The sequence below is a fragment of the Nipponia nippon genome, unplaced genomic scaffold, assembly GCF_047370975.1.
Source record: "Nipponia nippon isolate SJK-2023a ecotype South Korea unplaced genomic scaffold, ASM4737097v1 scaffold_11, whole genome shotgun sequence".
NCBI classification, from domain to species: Eukaryota; Metazoa; Chordata; class Aves; order Pelecaniformes; family Threskiornithidae; genus Nipponia; species Nipponia nippon.
The window spans coordinates 27152060-27174558 of record NW_028262302.1 but is presented as its reverse complement, the minus strand read 5'-3'; the positions used below and the strand labels follow the sequence as shown (position 1 = coordinate 27174558).

General features: G+C 45.3%; 1 protein-coding gene across 4 annotated transcripts in view; it reads left to right on the top strand.

Annotated features, from left to right (window-relative positions):
- Positions 1-9460, top strand: part of TMEM260 (transmembrane protein 260) — a 37707-nt gene extending 28247 nt beyond the window's left edge. The window contains exons 10-16 of one of the 4 annotated variants that reach the window (XR_015702410.1): positions 106-278; positions 1444-1615; positions 2615-2752; positions 3668-3821; positions 4380-4433; positions 4855-4945; positions 6330-6374. Coding sequence is in view for 3 of the 4 variants with exons in the window: in XM_087748068.1 (XP_087604194.1) it covers positions 106-278; positions 1444-1615; positions 2615-2763; positions 3645-3821; positions 4380-4433; positions 4855-4945; positions 6330-6602 (1089 nt within the window). In the remaining variant the exon portion in view is untranslated. Of the gene's footprint in view, positions 1-105; positions 279-1443; positions 1616-2614; positions 2764-3644; positions 3822-4379; positions 4434-4854; positions 4946-6329 lie in introns of all 4 variants that reach the window. The other 3 variants (XM_087748067.1, XM_087748066.1, XM_087748068.1) reach the window with 3 other exon arrangements.
- The last annotated feature ends 13039 nt before the right edge of the window (positions 9461-22499 follow it).

Sequence of the window (22499 nt, the reverse complement as noted above, 5' to 3'; positions counted from 1 at the left end):
GGTGGTTGTACTTGGAGCTGTGTAAGGTGCAAAAATACAGCTGCATATTCTGTTTCCTTATAGCTGGGGAAACAGGCATAGGGTCTCTGGGATTTTGTTTCCTAGGTGGAGCGATTCTGGCTGCAGAGCAACGCGGCGGTGGCTGTGCTGGCCGGGCTGGGGCTGGCCGCGCTCACCTCGGTCGGCAGCGCTGTGCCGCAGGGCAGCCGGGCACTGCCGTGGCTGGAGTGGCTTTCTGCTCTCGCTCTCGTTGCTTCTCAAGTTTGGGCAAATTACAGGTAACAAATCCCCCGGGCGCATGTCTCGCTGCAGCCTCGCAGGGCTGCGGGGTGCTGTGCGGTTGGGGTGCTCCTATAAACCCCCCACCCTGCTGCTGGGGCTTCTGTCCTTGTCTTGAAGTGGGAAGGGGACTTTTCACATCCCACCTAAGCTTGCGTGGCCACAGCCTGTGGGACTCCCTTGTTTGATCTCCCTAAAAATCACCAAGCACCAGCTCCAGGCTGTAAATGGGGGTGTTATGTAGGTTGAAGGAAGAAAACTATGGATATGTAAACTTCTAATGAAAGAAACTCATAAATCTGTGGTTTATTTCCTAAGAAGGTTTGCAGAATTCACTTCGCCTGAACAGTCACCTCATTCCCTTGCTTTGCTTCCGGAAACCTTGTGCCCTGGGGTTTTTATTGGTTTTTTTCATTTTTGAAGAGTTACATGTAGTGCAGGCCTTCCTTATCCCATAACCACACCAAAGACTCTGCAGTGGCTTGGGTAAGAATCAGTGTAGTAGTAGGGGATGCTCAGGCAGAGGTTGACCAACTGGTGAAGCGTAGAACATGCAGAAATTCATACTCGGGAATCCTTCCTTCGCACACATCTTTTCCCAAAGGCTGGTCCATAGGTGAGCCAGTCATAGCTCATGTCCTGAGCCATGTCATGGAGTGTCCTCTTCTTGAGTCCGTACCTGCAGCGTGTGCAACACGCAATTGTGTAACAAAAAGGATCTAATCTCAGGTAATGTGCACCTACTTCTGCCTGATGTTACAAAAACTTGGCTTTTTAGTGCTTAATTAAAAGCATTAAAAGGATGGGGAGGATTTCAAATGCTTTACAGAACCGTTGCTGTACTGGCACTTCCAGCTCCAACTGCAAGTCTTCAGGTTTAGCCCAAGAAAAAATCAGAATTAAGGTGAAGGCATGCAGTGAATGTGTATTTTGGCAAAACTGTAGCAGCTCCTGTCTCTGGTGCTGGTTGCTGGGGGACTGTAGTCGAAATGCTTCATTCTCTATCTTGGTTTCTCTGTAAATGGAGATGATGCTTTTCAGCAAGATCTGACCAGGGCAAAGGACTTCACCTGTCAATGCCTATTGCATAAAATTGTTCTGAGGATATGCAAAGCCATACAAATACCTGTTCTTAATATACTGGTTTTTATCTGTTCTCTTAAGCGCTTGTGATCAGAGCAACAACTATGTTGTTGATAAGTTCGGAAGGAATCTGCTGTCCTCTATGCCGGCGGGTGCAGTGATCTTGCTAAGAGGAGACTTACCCGGCAATGCTCTTCGTTACGTTCATTATTGCGAAGGGATGAGGCCAGATATCACCTTAGTGGACCAGGAGGTAGGTTCAGAAAGTAATATTAAAAGAGGCAACAGGCAGATGTAAAAATGGGAAGCAAAAGTTCAGTTGTTCCTTTCTTTCCTCGAGGGGGTGCCTTTGTTCAAATAAAACTCATGATGCAGAAATAAAATCAATGTTTTTTTAAAGGGTTGTGGGTAGCTCTGGGATGGAGTGTGGTGTGCAGGCCCCATTCAAGCCCAAAAAGCCGAGAGGGAGGCAATAGCAGGTAGGGCGAAGGGACAGCCCAAGTCCTTCATCACAGCAGATATCCAGATGTGGCACAGGGCTGATGTTTGCCTTGCTGAGGAAGCTTTATCCCTGCTGTTTTCTGCGGTTGCCCCGAAATACAGATGTTGGGGCAGCAGAAGGCTGCTGGGAGCAGCCTGGAGAGCAGCAGGTCAGCAGTTGCCCTGTGGGCGATGCAGCTTTGGGGTTTCTCCCAAGGGCTTTACCATGCTGAGGCTCATTCCCTGCATCCCTTGTGTTGTCTTGGTCCCCCAAAGGTGGTTTTGCAGCTTGTGCCTCTAGCTATTACAATAAAACGGAGGTGCTGTGTGTCCCTGGGTGGTGGTTACACTCTTTCCTTTTTTCCTGAGAAATGGGAGAAGAAAAAAACCCTTACAGAAGGGGACACTGACGCTTCCACTGCCACGTCAGTCCTTGCACTTGGCTTTGCAGCCAGGGTTTGTGACTCACTGAGAAACCCAAAGCCCAAGGCCTCGTATTTAACCAAACCAAAACCTTGTTGTGTCTCTTCGCAGCAGTAGTTATTTTGTGTTTCCTTTGCCCCCTCAAGAGGGAGGACCACGTGCCTCTGATCAGAAACCACCGGTGACCCGGTCTGATGGTGTGGTCCCAGGCAATTGCTCAAATGGGAGGTGACCTCGCTGAGCAAATAGAGTCATTCCTCCTGCAGAAATAATTTTCTGCAACTTCTGGACGTAAAATGGATGAAAACTTTGTTTCTTGTTTTAATTTTGCTTATATTTTCGGTGATAGATGATGACTTATGAATGGTATTTACCCAAGCTGGCAAAGCATTTACCTGGCGTTTATTTTCCTGGGAACCGGTGGAATCCTGTGGAAGGAGTATTACCCGATGGGACACTTGCTTTTAATCTCCATCGTTTCCTCAAAGTAAATAAACAGTAAGCATTTCTTTCATATGTAACAGCTTTCCTAAAATCTTCGACCTTTTTTTCTTGAAATTGTTTATGGAACAGCTTGGTACTGCATCCAAAAGACCAATTTTCTCCACTGACTTCCTCCCCGGTGGTGAGATTATTTTTGCAATTAAAGCAAATACCTATGCAGAAGTAACTCCGTTTGGATATAATGTTGCTTGTTTTGAGGTTGGTTTGGTTTTTAGGAAGGGAAAATAAGAAGGTGATCAGCAGAGAGTATTTACTGATTATTTTTGTTGTTATTGATACAGTTCATCACAAAAAAAGGAATATTCCCGTGTACTCAAAATGACGATGGTTGGAGAGCAAATTGCTGCTGCTGCTCCTTCGTGAACATTGTGGCCAGCTGATTAGCATAGAATGAATGTATTCCAGGAATAATCATCATATAAAAATAGCTTAGTAAGAGTGGAGAAAGGATTAGATACTCACATGAATAAGAATAGCATCTGCATTTAGACTAGCCAGGGTGAGCCTTGCGAGTGTGGGTAGGCAGAAGAGCATTGCCAGGTGCCGTCGGGAAGAAACGGACTTCTCCGACGGCTTCTGGCATGTTTGTGAAGTCCAACATAGGGGAGCGGATGTGTCTCCTGTGCTGGCTGCACAAGATGTGCAATGCCAGATGGGGTGTTGGCTTGCAGCAGGAGAGCTGTTCTGCAGACTGACCCAGAGACATCCCCTTTGCGACGTAAAATGGTCTGGACAGGAATCCATGCCGCAGAAAATGTTGTGGTGCTTCAGACCTGTCCCCTGGCGTGGGGTGCGTGGTTTGCTCAAGCACGCGGGGTGGCCCACGGTCTCTGGCATGGCTTCACGACTGCTCTCTCTGGTTTTTTTTTTGGCAGTAAGGAAGTGTTTGTCTGCATAGGTCTTCACGAAGGGGACTCAACCTGGAGAAGGAGCTATTCGCTCTGGCCGTGGGGTACGTGTGAAAAGTTGGTTCCTTCCGATGTTGTCTTTGACCCGGGAGAGTGGATTCATCTTACAAGAAATCTCTATAACTGGACCGAAGACTATGGCAGGTACGAGGCAGAGGCGCGGCTCCTCCTTCCTGCTCATCATTCGTCTGCCAGCAGCATAACCACATCCATTGCAGTGTTAGAGAAATTAAACATGAGCCGTAATCATAATGTTTTGTGTTCTGGAACATACAATAAATCTGCAAGTGGTATTTTTATTAGTGTTAAAAATAGAGAGGATGTTTCTAGTCAAATAACAGGTCCAATTCTGATCTTAAAACTTGATCAGGAGCCAAGAAACATTGAGGACTTGGGACATCCAAAGCTTTAAATGTCATAGACTGAACTGTGACGGATGGTAAAAAGCATCTCTCACTTTGAGGATATCTAGGATGCTGTGAAACACCTGCAATACCAGGGGCTCCTTCTATGGAGAGAGAGGAATAAAGTTTTAGGAATGAGATCAGCTGAATTCCCTGCTGTCAGAGCCATAGGCTTCGTGACGGGTTTTCTTCTGCCTGGGAGGTCTGTAGCTGCCTGGGTTGGAAGGGTTGATTGCGCGGTGAGTGAAACACAGTGAGATGGATCGGATGGCTGAATTTTATTCTCATTCCAATTTAGTTTCGAGCCCTCTTCCTGGGAAGCTGTCGCCAACGAGGAGATGTGGCAAGCCAGGTGATGCTCCTTTGCTCTCTTTCAACAGCCGGCCGGCAATGCCAACTCACTGGCGTGGAAATACACACCAAAGCGGGCAGCTTGATGGTGCATGGCCTTATTGGACGTAAATGGGCCAAGCTTTAGAAGGAAAAGGTTGGCAGAATGAAATGAAGCATGCATGGCCTCTGGCAAATCCTTCAGGAAAGTGGTGGTTTTGTTCACCAAAAGGTTCTGCTCCAAGTATCTCGAAGGAGCAGAGGGTAGTTGGGACACAGGGTGAGAAAATACATCATGGAGAGAAATTTGTATCACTGATGACTCAAATGGAGATGCTGGTGCACTGTCCCATACATGGAGGTGTTGAAGATGTGTATAACCACGTGATGTAAGCTGGTTATGTTATGCAGTTATTGTATGGAAGTTTTTCTTGTTTTTCCAGGATGAAAACAGCTTTCTTTATATTTGACCTTGCAGAAACTGCCAGTGTGACTGCAGAAATGAAATCACAACTTTACACATTTGCGTACACCGTAAGTTATATATTTTGGTTATGAATGCTCCCTGCAGTCTCCATCCTTTTTTTTTTTTCTTTTTTTTTTTAATTTCTGGAGTCCACAGAAATACGGTGTTTCCATATAGGTCCTGTAATCTGCATTCTACCTTCTTCATCCAAACTGGGAGCATAGCAGATTCAAAGAGATTTGTTCAGGGATTTTATCCATTCCCACTTGCCCCCTTGGTCACGGAGGATGCCAAAAGCTAACCAGTCGACACCCTGCTTTTGCTATAATTATGTTGTCTGTGCTGGGCTCCAAACCCATGCCAAGAGATTGCTTGTCCTGAAGTCACTCTATGCACTTATCCCCTCTGTCATTACACAGCCGTGCATCTGAGCCAGCAAGTGTAAAATCCGACGGTCTTCTCACTGCAAATTAATTCTGCTGCATTTCACACCAAAGAATAACACCCATAAGCTGGTGTAGGTATCTCTGGAAATACTGGGCTGCCCGAGATGCCAAGAGGTGCACAAAACGATCAGTGTGTGTCAGCAGAGAGGAGGAGTGTTTCGTACCCCAGGAAAGAGTCAACAAATAGTTTCCTTTCAACTCTTGCCCGTTTTGCTGTGATTTTTGCTGTTCATAGAATCATAGAATCATAGAATACCAGGTTGGAAGGGACCTCGAGGATCATCTGGTCCAACCTTTCTAGCACAATCCAGAGGAGATGGCCCAGCACCATGTCCAGCTGAGTCTTAAACGTGTTCAGCGTAGCGGAGTCAACCACTTCCCTGGGGAGGTTATTCCAATGATTGACCTCATTGTGAAAAATTTACCTCTCGTGTCCAATCGGAATCTCCCTGGGCGTAACTGGTACCCGTTACCCCTTGTCCTCACCATGGGACTCCTTGTAAAAAGGGAGTCTCCATCTTCTTTGCAGCAAACTGTTCTGCAAAGTTCTTGGGTGCGTGCCTGCTGTTGAGCTTAGGAATACTCCCACTTAAGTCAACAGTCTGCTTAAGTCCTGTGGAAGATGTCCTGATCTCCTGAAATACTGAGTAAATGTCTTTCCAGGCGCAGCAGTTAAACCTCTTTTTTTTTCCCTAGCCTGGTGTAACGCCTCTCTTGGGGAAGCGCGTGATGTGCGGTGGGGTTATCACGATCATCTGTAATGTTTCTAAACAAACAGCTGCTGTAGGAAGGGAAACATTGCAGCCCCCCTCGGATTTCTGATTCACGCTATCGCGCATCGCATGGCAAACTCGGAGCGAGTTACAGAAATGCTCCCACTCTGGACTTGGACATCTAAATAGTATCTGTTCCTTTACGAGCAGTTTTGAAGCACTGTTAAGAGCTGATGGTCTCCTTCGTTCAATTAATTTGTGCCCCCCCCCCCTTTTTTTTGTCCCTTTAACAGTCATACAAAGAAATTGTCAACTCTCATCCAAATCACCCGGTGAACTGGCACAAAAACTACGCCATCGCCTGCGAGAGGATGTTGCGTCTCCATCGGGTGGACGTGGATCCCGAAGTGTTGCTCTCCGAAACTGTGAAACATTTCCTTCTGTACGCCGAGAAAGCGGAGGACGATCCCCAGCGGCAGGATATTCTGCAGGCTGTGGAGCACCTGAAGAAAGAGCTGCAGGGGCTGAGGAAAAGGAAAGAAGATCTGAGGCGAGGAGCTGGGTAGTGCCCGGTCCTCCGCCTGCCTGCTGAAGTGCTGAGATTTTGAAGTCAGGACTTAAAATCTGAATTAGTCCTTGACAACGTGAGAATGGTTTTAAAAGACGACAGAAATGGCAGCAGAGAAGAAATCAAGTGTGATTGCCTCCGCAGGAACTTACTGTTGTTTGGTCTTTGATTGCTGTTGCCAAATTAACTGTTTGTGTTGTTTTGTGTGGGGGAAAAAAAGCTCATCGCTAAATAAAATACTGGGTTTCAAAAAGGAGAGTTTTAAAGGAAACCTATGAATCTGTTGTACTGTGAAGAGCTTTTAGTTTTGTTTATGAAAGCAGCAGCCTTTATAGATGCAAAAAATGTATTTAGCCTTTAAAGGTTTCTGAGCCAAGAGGTTTTCGACAGACATTTTTCTGTAGCTGTGCTGTGTCTGTGTGGTTTTATGGTCACAGGGCAGCGTGGTTAGGTAGGTTTCCATCAGGACAAGCGTGTGGGATGGTGCCCTTTGAGGGAACGTGATCGTTCGCTGTTTCAGATGTGCTCTGTCCCCTGGCTGTGCCTGTGCCCGCGGTGCTGCAGACACGATGTTCTCCTGGCACGGGATGGTGAGTAGAGACCAACCCAGCTCTTTCTGCCTTCCTTGCTTTGCAGGGATGGTTATTTTCATTACACTGGGATTTTTTGTTGGGATAGACTTTATTGCTCTAGTTTTCCAATAGCGAGCAAGCAAGTTGTGTATTTTCTCCTGCAGAGCACCGTGGCCGTAGGCAGCAGCGTGGCATCTCCTGTGCTGCTTCCACCTGGGGCAGAGGGACCACGGTGCTGGGGTCCTGCACCGGGGACACGAGAGCAGCTCCCCTGGGACACTGCTCTCCCCGTGGCTCGTGGCATCGGTGCTGTGGCCTCTTTCTGCACGAGCCTGTAATGCTCTTCTGCTCTGCCACGTCCTCGCAGGTACTGGGGATGCCAGAACTGCCATTTTAGAGATGTCAGGAGCTTTAACCAAAAGAACAGAGCGTGAATCCATCCTGCTTTTCAGTCTACCCCAAAAGCCAAGCAACTTGGTTAACAAGGGCTCAGCTACTTGTTTTCAAAAAAAAAGACACAAATTTTTTTTCTTCTTCAAAAAAAAGACATGAAACATGTTTTTCAAAATGTTGTCAATTAACATGTGCTTCAAATGCTTAAAACAGACCCAAAACTCTGTTATTGTTATTGGAAAGTTGTGTTCATCTAAATTTTCATACTTTGTTCTGCGGTTCTGTGAGATCTCAGCCCAATGTTTTCTAGGAGACAAACTGCTGCCAGGCCAGGATTTCATTTGGACTAGTAAAATTTTCAGAGAAGAAAGAAGTACTTCTGTAAAGGTCATGTTACTGAGTGGCACCTCTGGAAGCTTCCCAGAGGCTTGGAGGAGCAGGTCAGGGTGTGCGCAGGAGCGAGGGCTGTTGCACATGGATGCTCTGTTGGGCTGTAGTTTGAGGTGCAGATTTAGGCTCGTGTGTCATCTAATCCTAATAGATCCCTTTAAAAGCATAGAATACTTCTTTGTCATTCTCTCCAAGTGCTGAATTTTCCCAGATTGACTTTCACTGAATGCTGCCTGTATAAAAATCAAGCTGCCGTCTAGGAATCTCTAACTCCAGTTGCAAAATAACATCCTTTCTTTTTCTCCCTCTCAGTCTGATTTATTTTCATAGTATGATTTCCATAGCAATTCCCCCCATTACTTCTCTAAATGATTCCTGAACAAACAGCAGATGAGAAATGAGCAATAAAAAGAAAGAAAACTACGGCTTCTGGGTTGCAAAGCCACAAAGCGGAGGGGAGAGAAGGAAGAGGAGCGGTTCAGGGGCGTCATTTTAACCCTTTGTGTTGTAATTGACTACATTTCAGGGCGACCGTGCCTCACTTAAATCTCTTCCTTCTCCTCAGTCCCCGCAGAAGTGTTTGTACAGAGCGGGGGAATATCATACATTCCTCCGTGCAGCTTTCTCAGGGCTGGCTTTCTTCTCCCTTCTCAAAATCAGTCCTTCAGCCTCACAGAAAAGCATTAGGAATCCAATTTTTGAATGCTTTTGTTACCTGCATTATTGAAAATCCATTCAAGCAAATATACTGAGCTGAGGGTTTTCTTTATCTTTAGTAGATGCCCCTCCTTAGCTGCATAGTCTTGAAATAATTGGAAGCTTTTGTGGATTCCACTATCTACTCAGGGGAAAAGAGGGGCTGGACAAAGGTATCCCAGCCTGCAGCCCACATCGAGTAAACGTATCGTCGTATATTGTAATAAGCAGCGACGCAAACTGCAAGGAGAACTTTCCCACTGGCAAAAGCCTTCCCAGGTGCGAAGAGCAGTGGAAACGGGATGCTTTTTTAGGGAGCAAAGCAGAACTGGTTGCAGCCGTGGCGTTCCCGCGTGCTGTGTCGGTATGAATCGTGTGCACATGTGATAGGGGTGTCTGGGCTGGGTGTTCAGCTCCGAGATACCACCAGTGGCCGATTGCGAAGGGGAAAATATTTAACAGAGATAAAAGACAGAAAATTCCTCCCCCTGAATCTGTTCAAATGAGATTTGCTGGCGCTTGCACACGAAGAAGTTGCGTGGATGTTTCTGAGCCTTTCGCTTAAAGGCCGTGCTGAGGGATGCTGGCAGAAGTTTAATTTTTATCAGCTCCTCTTAGGTGGCACCCTTAAGTTTATCAAACAAGCAAAGCTGATTTGCTCTTCGTTAGTCTCAGTTGCATGAATCGGTTGCCAAGTAAACAGGATTTTGCATTTTCCTAATTACTTTCATATTTGTGTTTTACCTCTATTTGTTCTCTTGCAAAACGGGTCCTAATAATTAGTCAGGCTCCTGCTGCCTAGACCTTAAAAAAAAAAAAAAAGGGGGAGGAGGAAAAAAAAGACTTCTGAGGGTTTTTTCTCCCTTATAAATTCATTTTTGTTACAAGCATCTTTTATACATATTACTAAAGGGAGCGCACTAAGAAATGCAAATAATAGTTCTTTATTTTATTATGACAGTTAATTAATAGCAACCTGTTTTAATGAATAAAGTCACTCAGAGTCCTTCAGCACTTCCTAAGTAGAGGCCAGAATCTGTAGGGATTCTTTTTTCCCCCCCATTGTATAGCTCCGAGACTCCGCGCGCTATATAGGGCCTGTATAGAAATGCTCGCTAATGAAGAGGGAGGGCGAGGAACTTGTCTGCATTCAAAGATCACTGGTGAGTCATTCAGCGAGAAAAGGCCCCTTGCTAGGAATAGTCACAGTTCCGCGGCATTGTGCTAGCAAAAGGGTTTGATCAAAGGTCTCCTGCCGAGCTTGCATGGTTTCCTTTCATACGACGACCATAATTAAAACCACTAATTCTCTTTTAAAATGCTGCAGGATGCCATGTAGGCATCTGTCTGGAGTGTCCTTTGTGCTGTCGGGAGCTGTTAAGGACCAGCGCCGAGGGCTTTTCAGCGACATGCCAGTCAGGAAGGTGATTCGACATAAGGGTGCCTCTGAAGGCTTGACAGGGCCTTGACTACACAATTCCAGCTGAATTTGCCCCTTGTCAGCTGCCAGTAAATAAATCTCAAAGAGGGGAGGGGGGAAAAGCTGAAGTTTCATTACCTGATCCCCGGGGCTTTGTTGGTTTTGGCATCGCCCAGGGGGAAGCCCTCGCCCCTCGGGGCCGCGGAGCTGGAGATGGCCATTGGAGACCCCGGCGCCCGGGCGTTTGAAGACCGTCAATACTTGTAACAGTTCAGCTGTTAGGAAGACAAATAAATGGAAGAGCCCATTAATCCCCTTTGGGTACTCGGTGCCTTTTGCCCTTTTATCGCAGCCTTATTAGGTTCCTACTCATCTTGAACCAGGAGGGATGAATTGAAGTTGTTGAGCGCTAATTGGCAAAGACTTTTCATCGCGGGCCAAGAACTTTCACTGACTTGAAAGTAACTTTGCCACGGGGAGGATCAGCAAATTCTTGCCTCACCATTGAAACAAAACCCCCAAATCCCACTGCGATTCGATGTGGTATTTAAAATACATATATATATATATAAAAAAAAAGAGGCAATGCTAAATTGTTGGGCTTGTCCTTCATGAGGATGTTGGCAACTTATATTTGCTCTGTAAAAGAGACTCATGGAGCCAGACGCTGTGCAGGGCGATCCATCCTGAAACGCAGTTGAAATCCACGTGTCTTACATGTGTAGGCATGCGTTCCCAAAACCTGCTCATGGGCCAGGCTTCCTGCAAGCAGCCTGGGAGATGATTTGTAAGGTGGCATCATTGTCCTTGACAGTTTGCAACTGCTCGAAGGTTGAGCAGGGCAGTGCTGAGGTTTACATATGCCTAGGGATGATTCTGGCTGCCCTTGAGTCATCCCTGGTTTTGGTGATGGGATTTATAGACGGAAAATATTTCAGTCTGGAGGCACTTGGATGTTCTCGCGTGAATTGTTTTTTAATGTTGGTAGATGCTGCATTATTTTGAACATACCTATTGCCCTCTCTCCCTAAGTCCCCCATTGCATACTGTAAATAAAGAATAAGACTTTTGCCAAGTTGTGAATGCATGATAAATGACAACATTGTGGGCCACCTCAGCCTGGAAGACATCGAGCTGGGGATTTTAGAGCACAATATCCTATTGATGTGTTCCCCAGCCTCTGCATCTGGGTTACTCATGAAACAAGGTGCTCCATCTTCCACTGGGATGCCAATGTGTGTACCCCAGCAAAGCCCACCCATGCTGGAGCCGGAGCCACCTTTCCAGGGAGCTCGGCACGGCGCTACGTGAGCAAACAGGCGGCTAAAGCTCCTGCACTGCTCGCAGTAGGGAAGGAAGACATCATGTTCAGTACCCTCCGAAAGGCTGTTTGGTTTGGATCTGCCCAACGAAGCCGGAGCGAGCGCTCACGGTGTTGCCCCTGCCAGGTGGCTGTGAGACACTGCCCGGCTCCGTGGCCACGAAGAGCCACACAGGAAGGATGGAGGGCACTGGTGGCACCGCGTCCTCCACGTGTTGTCCCTTCTACAGGAGTGTTTGAGTGCTCTTGGATATTTAGAGTTGTAACACATCACTGCCGGTCAGATACAGCAGCAGCTTGCTGAACTTTGGGGAAAAAACACCTAAGAGGAGCATGATTTTGGATGGATTTGGGGGCCTTTTTTGTCATGGCCTTTGATTTAGCAGTAAAGCCACTTAAAAAAAATGGCACCTGAAGAACTCTGCTGCTCATAAAGCCTCCCCAGGGAGGATCTGCTACCTCTTTCAGGCCACAAGAAGGACTTGCATGGCCAAATTGTGGCTATTTTTTTCCTAAAATGTATTATTTCTTCCTTGCTGCCTCTTGACACTCCTGGTATATTCAAACTTGACATTTCAATAAAGGCTTGTTCAAAACAGAATGAAAAAAAGGGATGAGTATAAATTGGAATAACTTTATTCAGATGAGTGGAGCTGGGGGAATTTGTGTCAGCGGGGGGCTGGTTGGAGATGGTGCGCAGTGATTGACAGCCTCCATCCATCCAGCGATCCTTCACTGCCTGCTTCTAACCAATCTGAGATTTCGCCTTTTGTCAGGTTGAACAAACCCAATGCAAACATACTGGTTATCAGTGAATTTTGTCAGTAAATCCTTCTTGGTCAAACTACGGCAAAAGTGGGGTTTGCTGGTGAGTGAGGAAGAGACACAGTCGCCTTGAGGAAGATGAAGGTCAGCCTGGATACTTGGCGTACATGAGTGTTGTCATTGCTAGTTAAAAACCAAGGGGGATAAGGTACTTCTCCAGAGAAGTTCTCTGTAAGAGCTTATTTCTGCCAACATTTGGGAAAGAAAAGGTAAGAATTTGCTACTTGATTGCAAGCTGTGGTTTGGCATCAAGAAAACTGGATTTTTTTAAAAATCCACAATCACAATTTTGATCCTTAAACTTCGTTGAACTAATTCAATTAGACCATGCCAATCTTGCATGTGATTGAAGGCTGCAGTTTGGTTTTCTACAAGGTAAGAGCGAACCATGAATAATTCTGACTATATACGAAAGAGGATTTTTCTCTCTTGTGGAGCCCAGGAGGGAGGTCGGAGCCTCCTTTGGCACGGCGTATCACACTGCCCCGAAGTGCTAAGGTATTTTTTGCACAACTTATGCTGGTATTTGGTCAATACACCCTGCTCATCCATCACATCGACTCTCCTCCAAACCTAATGAGTCCTGTTTTCCATCACATAAAAATTAGAGTCAATGAGATGACATGAGGAGGATCTAGCTTCTTCAGTTGCTATTTTATTTAGGACTGTTTGGGTAATTGTCACCTTTAAATAAACTCAATTACAGAAAACATGGGAAATATGAGAAATGTGGGCAATATGGCCCAGGTGTTCTGTCCTGTGTTTCTGAAGGCAGTGTCCTATCCCTGTGCCCCAGCACACGGGTGACCTCGAATATCATTGAAAATATTGGCTTTTATTGTGTTTTTAAATTCAGTGACATCATTTATAGCATTTGAATTCTCCTTGTTCTCCCTGGTGTTAAAAGTGACTGGTTTTAAGAAACCCCAGTGACCCCTAAATACCCTTTTTTCTCCAAACCAGGATCTAGCTTTTTACCATTTCCTTAATGTTTGCAGCTAGAAATGCAGCTTAAGTGGCATTATGCTAAGTAATTATTCTTACAGGATGTGAAATGAAACAAATTTTGCACAGCATGAAATTATTCCTGCCACGTATGGTGTTCGGTGGCAGATTTTTTCATTTGGACCGTAAACAAGGCTCGGTGGCAACGAAACAACATGGAGTGGAGGAGGGGGGAGCGGGGAGGAAAACACTACCAAAGGTAAGTCCTTGTAGCAAAAATATTTTTGGCTGGATCAAATATTAAACCTGCTACTACAAATTTCACGCTTTGCATTCCTAAAGCAGATGCCAAGTGATGATGCCAAAAATTAATTGGAAATAATATTGCTTGCCTTGTGTGCTCTATCCAGCAGAGGGCACAACGGATAAATGATGTGTGCGTTGCCGAATTCGCCACTGCTGATAAGGCTGTTTGTAATTATTTCTGTCAAAATATGTAGCTACATGCTTGTGTGCTTATTTACATTTGGGGATGTGGTCTGGAATGGAGGGTTTAGATTTATAACTATTCCCCCCCTCCATCAATACATAGGAGACTTTCATGTTTTGCCCGCTTTATGTTTTGTTAAATTGCTGGGTTTGCTCGTTAAAGTACAGTGAACTGGTTCAGTGTTTGGATGTTATCTTGAATTAAAAATTCAAACCTTGACTGCTAATAGGGAGGTGATGTATCTTGTAGTATCATGTTCTACCAGCAGTACTTTTGCATGGCTTTCTGTGGGTAAATAAAAATGTTGTTACAGAGTGAAAAAAAATAAGGTTGAAGACAGTTATAGGGAGGGGAATATTGTCCCTTTTATTTATGGAAAAATGTGAGTTGTTTGTTTATATGTAACAAAATAGCAATTGGGAAGAGAAAGTTTCCCATTAGTTTCGCATACTACAGCATAAAGAATCTATGATTGCATTAGGCAGGAGAGAGATGGGGAAAAGACGTAAGAGAAGTCTAACACAACAAAAATTTAAAAAAAAGCCCACCATTATTTTCATTCAGTGAATTATGCAATTAGCAAAACAGACTAGGACGTTGGTGCACAGCATTGCTTTCGCTAGTGCAAAATGGGTAGATATTCTTCTTAAGTACAGCCCTTTGTATTCAGCAAACACCTCAAACAGGAACACGCATAACCCTTAAATCATCTGTCTGATTAGGGAAGAATTTTTTTGATAAATGATACAGATCAGAAAAAATGCTAACGTGCTTCCCATCCAAACCTCGTTCGGAAAGCCCGATACTTCAAATTATTCCCACTGCTTCCAGCCCCCTTTGCACAAGTACGGATGAAGTGGGCAGGAAGGGAAGGAGAGGGAAACGTGTGCTAGAACAAATGCAACAGTGCAGTCTTTCTCAAACGACTGAAAAAGATATATTTCACACTGCTTCCCTCCAGTTTCACAACATACAAATAGATGCTGCCTCGGAACAAGTCAACATTTGATGCAAACAACCTCAGAGCTCAATCTGTGCAAGGAAAAAAAAAAAAATCTGTTTTCATGTTCTAGTCTCTCCCTATCTTGTTTCAGGGTTATTGTTTAAATCAACACTTTCCAACTGTGTAGATTTTAGCTGGAGGTTTTTTTGCTTGCTTGTTTGTTTTGGAGAGGAGGGGGTTGTAATTTCCCAACGTATGGGAGATAAATGAGATGTTTAAAGCGCCTCAGTGGAGTGGCATAAAAGCTGGGAAATCAGAGAGATTGTAAATCTATGTTTGTTTTAGAAATAAAATAAAATAAATCAAGCAAGAGCAGGTTAGAGCTGCTAATACTGAGCTGATTAAGAGCGGCAGTTACATAAAAAGCAGCTAGAGTCCATATTGTAAGTAAGTATTATTGCAGCCATGAGAAATGCAGCTCCAAAGCTTTTAAGGGCTGGTATGGCTTTTTTTTTTTTTTTTTTTTTTTTGTGAATTAAGTGCTGATGAAAGGTATGGGATTGACAGCTTTGCAAACTCAGTGCTGCTGTTTAATCACACAACCCGTGGTAGTGCCTACATGACCTGCAGGAGCAAGTTGTCCTAGACCTCTGTTGACTCTGTTTTTAGGGACAGAGATTACTGAGTCCCCAATCCAGGCTGGGGTTCAAGGTCTACTTGGAGATCTCTACAAGATGCCAAGAACTCTTGCAATCCCAAGCCATTGTGCAATCGTTGTTGGGTTGGCAATGTTGTCCCTCAGACCCCAAATGCCTCCCACACCTTCTACCAAGCTTGAGACTGGTGAGAAGTGGAAACCCACAGCTCTATTGAGGCAGGAAAGCAATGGGTGCTGCTATTCTGTTGTGACCGACCCGAGACCCCCAAAACTGGAGGTGCAGGGCCTGAGGAGGAGGAGGGAAGGCTGCTCTTGCCCTTCCCTTTGGTGGAGTTTCATCCAATATGTTGGAAATTTGCAGCAGTGCTTTCCCCACAAGCCCACTGGCAGGTAATTCCTTTTCCCCTTAGAGGGAGTAAAAGCCATGGAGATTGACTGAACCCATTACAAGCAGGTTTTGTGTCCTCGTCCCTTGGTAAGAAGAGGCTGTTTGCCCTCCACAAGCTCATGGCACTGGGACCCTTGCTCCGGCAAAGGGCTCTCATTAGCCTGTCCGCATCCTCCATCGGAGACCTTTCCTCTGCAGCTCTTCCTCCAGCATTAGCCAAGGTGAATGTCCTGGTGTCCAGGGCTGTCCACTTCCCACCGAGGTATCCAGGACAGGTTGATGGTAGTGGGTATTTCTACCATTTACATGGCAATGACAAGGAGGAATTCCCACAAGGAATTATGGAAATTATTGGGTTTGGAGGGCAGTCAGATTAGACTAGGTCATCTTTTCTGTTGTTGAAACATTTCCTTCGGCCAGCAGTGAAATGATTTGCCTCATCTGAAGGATTATTTGAACCTTTTGCTTTCACAGCTTTCTTCCTAATAAGTCCATTTTAAAATGGAAACTATCCCTGTTCAAAATGAGAAGTTATACATTTTGGTATAAAAAAAAAAAAATCCACCTCTGAATTTTCAGACCTAAATTCTGAAAATATAAAATCATAATAATTACATGTTGGCTTGCTTTTTTTTGCACATTTCTGATGCATTTCTTGTGGCTAAGATGTCCTGAAATCAACATGAATACAGCAATGGTTTTAGTGTCCTAGGTCTATTTTTGATTTAGCTAGTGGCTATTCAAAATGTTTTATATACCTTTACCTACCACTGCAAACAAGATTGAGGTCCTTGTTTCCCAGTTCTTTATTACTCCAGCAGAGAAATACAAAAATATAAGAATAAAAATGGGTTTACTTGCCTTATGGTCTTCTCCAAGGTCACAAGCATGATGCTGGGAGATGGTGGAGAGGATGAGGATTTTGCTAACAGGACTTGTCTCCGAGCTGTCATTACTGGCCCACGCTCCCCCAAACTGCCTTACCGCTCCTGTCTGCTGGGACCCCTACACGTCGCTGCCCTCCCGCTCCGGTCCTGACCCTGAGGTACAGGATGGGAACCCTTCCATGGTTTCCAGCCATGTCCAGATCGGGTTGGAAGGTGACTCTGGAAGGTCAGCACCTCCCTGCAATAGTAACTTCACATCTCTGCAGGTTTCCCTTGAATTTCCTACGGTTGCCTCTGTTTCAGCTTTACTGATGTCTCATGGAAAATGGGACATATCCTGACCTGCCTCCTGACTGGATCTCCAAGGTGGGAACAGTGGGGTATGAAGGCACCTCTCCAAATCCCCCCTCGCAGGACCCCCTTTGCAGCTCAGCCTTCTTTCTCCCCAGCAGCCCAGGGGACGTTCTCCTGGAAGGGCACCAGGCTGCATCCGAGCCGGCACAGCGTGAGGTGATCCGTCCCGTCCCAGCGCAGCGACACCAGGGAGATCGGGGGGATCGCGTGGTCGGGGGTCCCCTTCTCTCGGTCAGCGCTGGAGGGAGCCCAGGTTCCCAGCTCAGGCGCGGGCATCTGCAGTGTAAGAAATCCCACACAAGGTGGCAAACCCTTCTGCAGCTGCAATTTGCATTTTCTGACCACAAGCAAATAACACTGTTTAGCTCTCTTGGCGTACAAGGTTGTGAAAAACCAGGCCTTATAAAGACGTGTATCAGCTAAATATTGAAATATGACCGAAACAACATTTCAGAGCTCAGGCCTGCTGGTATATTCCACTCAAAGCAAACGTGCTGCATCAATTGGCAGCTGCCTAGAAGAAAAGATATGAATAGAGGCAGCAGGAATAAGTTGCAATGGACCGACTGAGCTGTTTTTAAGAGGAGAAAATAAGCACAATTGCTGATTTCTTTGGCCTTATTCTCAACTGCTCTGTGCCATGGCAAAGCCTTGTACTAACTTTGCATGGGCTTAGCTGCTATGCAAGGCAAAAAAAGAATCTTCCTCTCTGTTATTTGGTTTTAGTGGCACCGAGAAACTACCTTCTCCTGTGCAAGATGGTGCCCAAGTGTAGACGAAAGAGGAGGGGGCCTGCCCCGAGCACTGCGACAAGCGACCAGAACAGAGATTGAGCGGGAGGGAGCGATGCACAGAGAGTCCAGGGAGGGAAAGTCTGAGCTAATGCACAAGGAAGGTAAGTGATCTGTGGTCAGCGATGAGGCAAAGGCAAATTTTGTGAGCCTCTCATGTCCCACGCAACTGCCTCCCAGTGCCTCTGAGGAAGGCTTGGTGTGCTGAGAGCTGCCCAGGGTCATGGTGAAGATGTGCGCTGAGCAGGCAGCTGCACAACCCAGCTCCGAACACCTCAGAGAAGCGAGTGGCGTGTCCTGGTTCATCCTGGAGGCTGAGAAACAGAGGAGAAAGCCAGGGGTGGGTAAATGCTCTGGTCTCCTCAGGAGCACAGGTTTCACCAGGTGACAGGAAACATTTTCCAAAATTGCATGTTGCTTTCCATTGAGGCATGTTGCTATAGCATTAGCCTGGAGGAAATCCATCAGCTGTCCCTGCAGATGGGAAGGGATGTCCAAGGATGCAGGAGTGGAGCAGAGCTTTGTGCCTGTGAGTGGTACCCATGCAGTGGGTGTCACTCGCCGCAGGCAGTGCTCCTGGTGAGAGTCTCCCTGGCCTCTTCGGTGTTTGTATGCCTCTGAGTTGACATCCCCACAGATGTCAGAGGGGACATGGAGCCAAAACATAGAGGGGATGGTCTTAAATGCAAAAGCCGAGCTCAAGGCATCTCTAAAGCACTAATTCCTGGGAGCTGAGGGACGTGGCCGGGGAAGTTTGCTTTGTGCTTCTTCCCTCACCTCATTTCTGAAGCATGGCTGGTGTGGGAGGGGGGACAACACACCAGCTGGACCCAAGACCTGGCCCAGTACAGACCTGACCCTGTTATTACAGCCGGTGTTACCTTTTTTTTGGTCGAGGCTTCAGGGTCAGCGATTCCCTGTGGGTCTGCCTGTCCCTTGTTGTTTGACCTGTGGCAGGGGCAAAATCCCCACCTTTCCCCCAAGCAGGCAAGGGGACAGTGAGGTTGTGTCTCCTGCGAGGGCCAACCACCACATCCCTTTTCCCTTCCATTTCAAACGGGACTGGACCAGATTGGAAGAGCTATAAACGCATCCATGTCTCTCAAACCTTTTTGGACAAGTCTGAGCCAACTTGGCCACATGCACTGGAAACCCAGGAGCAAGGGGATGCCCATTATCCTTACTTTGACACGACAAATTCTTTGTGGGATGAGAGGTGGGAATCATGCACCAGCGCTGCATGCTGTTCTTCCGCTCCCGCCTTTAAGTCCCTGACATATAATCTTGGTTCTGATTTGGTCTCCACCTCATCTGGCTTGTGTAAGCTGCTTCCCGTGACCTTTCCTCGGCAAAGGGAAGAAGGGGGAGGGATGGGGGGCATGTTAATAGAGCCAGACCCTCCTGCCAGCGGGCAGAGGGTGCTCTTGCCTAGCATATCCCATTCCCTCTGGATAGCCGAGGCTGTTCCCCTATAAACCAGCCCTTCCCACACGTTAGGGCCCAGGGATGCCCGAGCATCCCCACTGGCCCAGCGCTACGGCGACGGATCTGCTTCATTAATATTCCTGCTCTGGTGGGTGGGTGGAGGGAGCGCTGCATCTAACCTACTTTATTCAAATAGAAAATGTGTGTGGTGGAGTGAGAGGGAGATACAGGCTCTGCCATAATTCCAGATTTAATTGGAAATTTAGTAAATCTGCTAAAATATTTAGTGGTTTCAATTTTTTCCCCTCTTCTGTAAGAAACAAAGGATCCTGGTTTATCATGTGTCTTTCAACAACTTTAATTTCATTTGTAGATTAAGGATGGAAGTAGCATTTCCACTCGATTGCATACTGGGCATTAAGAAGACAAAAACGTTCATTGTTTGCCCGAAGTCAGAGGGTTTTTTTGCAGACATTAAGCTGTAGGTGGCATTCTTTATACCTGACATCAGGACGCTTTTGTCAGACGTTCAGTTGACAGGATTTTCTGCTGACCCGTCGGAGGTGTGTGAAGCCATGAAAACAACCAATCCGTTTCTGCCAGGTGATGGGGACCCAGGGAGAAGTGGGACAGTCTCATCCCAACCCACCGGGCAGCGGCTGCTCGTAAAATCGGGAATTCACAGGGTTTTTTGATAGAGCATCTGAGGGAATTAAGGAACAAAGATTCTGGGCTGTCTTTTCCATAACATAGTCAAAAGCAACCCTTGCCTAAGAAGTGGTTGATGGGACAGGCTTTTTCCCAAACCTGTGATATCTCATGAGTTTTTGGACGCCAAAAGGTTTCATGCTCGCTTCTGCCTCCTTTGCTGGCAGTGTTGGGGACAGAGGTGAGGTTAGATGGTGGGATCCTGGGCTCAGACCCTGGATGGGGCAGCCCTAGAGAGCCACCAGGTTGTGGTTAAAACCAGCATCAGGCCCAATTCAGCGTGATATTTTGTACCCATGAGGGACAGGGAGTCTGCAGATAACAGAAGTTGCACTTCCATGTATGATTATACAAATAAGCTCCTGTTTTGGCCTTAAAGATCCACCTTGGCTTTAGAAGTCCACCATGCGTGGAAGCAGTATCCCACCCGACAGCCCAGAGGAGTTTTTTGGGCTCCCTTGCAAGTTTTGCTGGTTTTTCCCAGTACCGGCCAGATTGCTCCTGTGAAAGTTAGTGGGAGTTTGGCCCTTGGCTCAGCTCAGAGCAGGGCTGGACAGGATGCCTGTGTGAAGCCCATCTCCTCCGTTTTATTATTATTTTAAAAAATAATCCTTTGTTTATATTTCTCTCAAAAACTCAGCCCAGCCTCTTCTGAAGCCATCTTTCTGTAATTCTCTTAACTACTGTAATGCAAACTCACCACAAAAGCTCCTCGAGAAATCAAGGCTTTTGTGAATGCCAGGCAAAAGGAAGAAAATTGTCGCCTAACCTTTCAGCCATCCTCACTTTCAGGGAAGCAAAGGACAATCTCTGGAGACACGTGGGTTTTTATCTGTGGCAGTTAAATCAGATTTATTAACATGCCACGTTATGAAGGTGGGAAGTAACATTTGTTTTCCTGGATCTTTAGGGAATTTATCCTGCCATCATTAAACTGGATTTTAAACCACCATTTAATGTTTTGTTATTTTTCTGGGGTGTTTTTTTAGCATCCAGTGTTAATCCTGCAATTGGAAACCACAGTGGATAAAAGTACTGTGTAACTTGCTTCAAGAACAAATAAGGTACAGCAGCTAATTTTAGTTTTAGGTTTCAAGGAGGGGGAGAGGAAGGGGGTAAGGCAGCACCTTCCCTTTATACTGTGAGACAGCCTGCAAGTGCGAAAGCAAAAATTCCCAAGCTGAGATCTAGTGAATGTAGAAAAGGTTCATTTTCAAAATTGCAACAGCCTGTACTTAGGTGATATTAGAAGACACCATGACAGTAAAGTAGTTTTATGCATAGCGGCTTAGCTAACATTTTGAGAACTAGTTTAGTGAAACTATCAGGTTTAAAAATACCAAGCCACAAAGTTTTAATGAAACTATGCTTGGATCAAAGTACCATAAAGAGCATCCAAGAACTGCTTAAAAGATCCTTGAGTGGAAATTAGAATGGATCTTCAGGATTTATTCTGTAAAGCCTGTCTATTTTGACCTTTTTTCAGTCTCATATTAAGGCTGCTGAAAGTGTGTTTTGTTTGGCTAATGCTTGGGACTTGCTGTAGCTATTAGGTCTGTTAAACTGAGGCTGCCACTAAAGTTTTAGTATGCATTAATTGACTGATAAGGACTTGGGAATCAAATGGCTGAAGGAAAGGGCTATCACAGATTTTTTTTCCTTTGCTTTATTTCTCTTTGCACTTCATTTACATCCCGAGCCCTATTGGTGATCCAGATTTGAATAAAGCCACAGCTTAAGCAGCGATTAGATCTCAATAGCTTGGATTTTCAATGAAATTGTGGCATCGTTTTTTTACCATGCGTATTTAGTAAGAGGTGTGAAAATTGACACCTGGTGCAACTTTATCTTTTAAAACACTGCTTCATTTCATGCATATACGTACACATGTGCACAAAACATTTGCAGACACGCATAGATAGATGTATATATAAAATCCTCCTGAAATTAGGGTATTAGTTGATAGGCCTTTGACTCTGTCAATGTCAGGGGTTAGTGGGAAACAAAGACGAGGCTAAGCAAAGCTTTGAAAGAATGGAAAGAGATAAGAAGACCTCCCCCTTCTTCAGGTTAATTTTTTAAGCATGTCATCCAACCGTTCAAAGCAATGATCCTGTAAACGCTATTAGAAGAAGAAAGCCATCAAGAATATATAATGCAGTAAGGGTTTTTTTTCAGTCTGATGTTATTATCATCACTGTTATTATTATTATTTGGAAGAAATATGTTTAAAGTTCACCTGCTAATCCTTAAGCTGTTGATATGACAATGTCAAAAATGATGGGATTTGGTGATTCTCATTATTATTATGTATTGTTCTTCACTAGCGTTCCATATTAATATTTATAAATGCCAGGAAAAGTAGTCTTTTTATAGACATGAGAGCTCCCAAACTCCATTTTTATTTTCTTTTAAACAAATAAACATCATATCCAATATAGATGATTACATTTTGGAACAAAAATTATTTCCCAAGCAATCCACTTGATGCTGATTGTAGTTTTTTTAAACTTATTTTTCTGTGAGCAAGATGACAACCTGCAGAAGTGATCTTTCCTTACCACGACTCACAACAATCCTGGTTCAAATTCAAATAAATCCTGATTGCAATGAGTGTGATCAACCTGACACAAATACAGAAATGAGTTTGAAATTCCACCAACAGGTCCTTCAAGCAGCAGTGAAATAA